Source organism: Penaeus monodon, chromosome 32 (assembly GCF_015228065.2).
Source record: "Penaeus monodon isolate SGIC_2016 chromosome 32, NSTDA_Pmon_1, whole genome shotgun sequence".
Classification (NCBI taxonomy): domain Eukaryota; kingdom Metazoa; phylum Arthropoda; class Malacostraca; order Decapoda; family Penaeidae; genus Penaeus; species Penaeus monodon.
This window is the reverse complement of record NC_051417.1, coordinates 24226011-24226892: the sequence shown is the minus strand read 5'-3', so window position 1 is coordinate 24226892 and position 882 is coordinate 24226011. Positions and strand designations below refer to the sequence as shown.

Sequence of the window (882 nt, the reverse complement as noted above, 5' to 3'; positions counted from 1 at the left end):
CCATCTAGGCTCAGAGAGGCTTGTCTGCCAGTACAATAGCACTTGATGCTCTTGATCTGATCACCATTGTCATTCCACCTGCTTTGCCAATGGCTATGACAGTAAGTGAAATATATTGTAATCAGCTGTTGCAATTCTAAATATTATGATATATTTCTGTTCTGTTTCTAGTTTCATTACCTAACATATAAAAGTAAAGTACATTTTGTTTTCTCTTTTAGGTTGGGATTTTATATGCCCTCCAAAGACTCAAGCATCACAAGATATTCTGCATATCACCAAGATCCATCAACATTTCTGGAGTTCTGAACTGCATCTGCTTTGATAAGGTATGTAATATATAAGAGGAATAGAAAAAATAAAGATGTTAAGGAATTGGAAATTTCATCTGTTTTGTCTAATAAATATTCATTGTTCTGAAAGTTCTAAGTAGTGTTAGCTTGAGTTTACCTTTTCAATGTATGAAATTTTTTCAGACTGGGACACTGACAGAAGATGGATTAGACATGAAGGGTGTGGTCCCGGTGTCACGCTCTTCGGGTACTGAGGCAAAGCTTTGCCAGATGACAACTCCTGATATGCTTCCTCATGATCATCTTCTGTATGCAATGGCTGCTTGTCATTCAATCACTATTATAAATTTGCAAATGGTTAGTAAGTCTGTTCCTTAACTGTTAAGGCAGAATAACCCATTGTTGCTTGGAGTGTTTGTATGCATTAGCCCTTATTTCATGCCTGTCTTCCCCAAGATATCACACCCCAAACCTATAATATTACAACCTTGACTATTTCAACTGGAGTTGTCACAGGCAATGATTTTGAACATTTTTAACAGTGGTGCCACATCTCTGGTGAGGTGAAATTGCAACATTTGAGGATGAC

General features: G+C 37.1%; 1 protein-coding gene across 1 annotated transcript in view; it reads left to right on the top strand.

The window, feature by feature from the left end:
* The window catches only part of LOC119593736 (probable cation-transporting ATPase 13A3), a gene marked incomplete in the record, with an annotated part of 69470 nt that overhangs the window by 64253 nt on the left and 4335 nt on the right, over positions 1–882 (top strand). Inside the window, 3 exon segments of the mRNA XM_037942749.1 lie at positions 9–101; positions 222–329; positions 477–650. Of these exon segments, the coding sequence (XP_037798677.1) occupies positions 9–101; positions 222–329; positions 477–650 (375 nt within the window).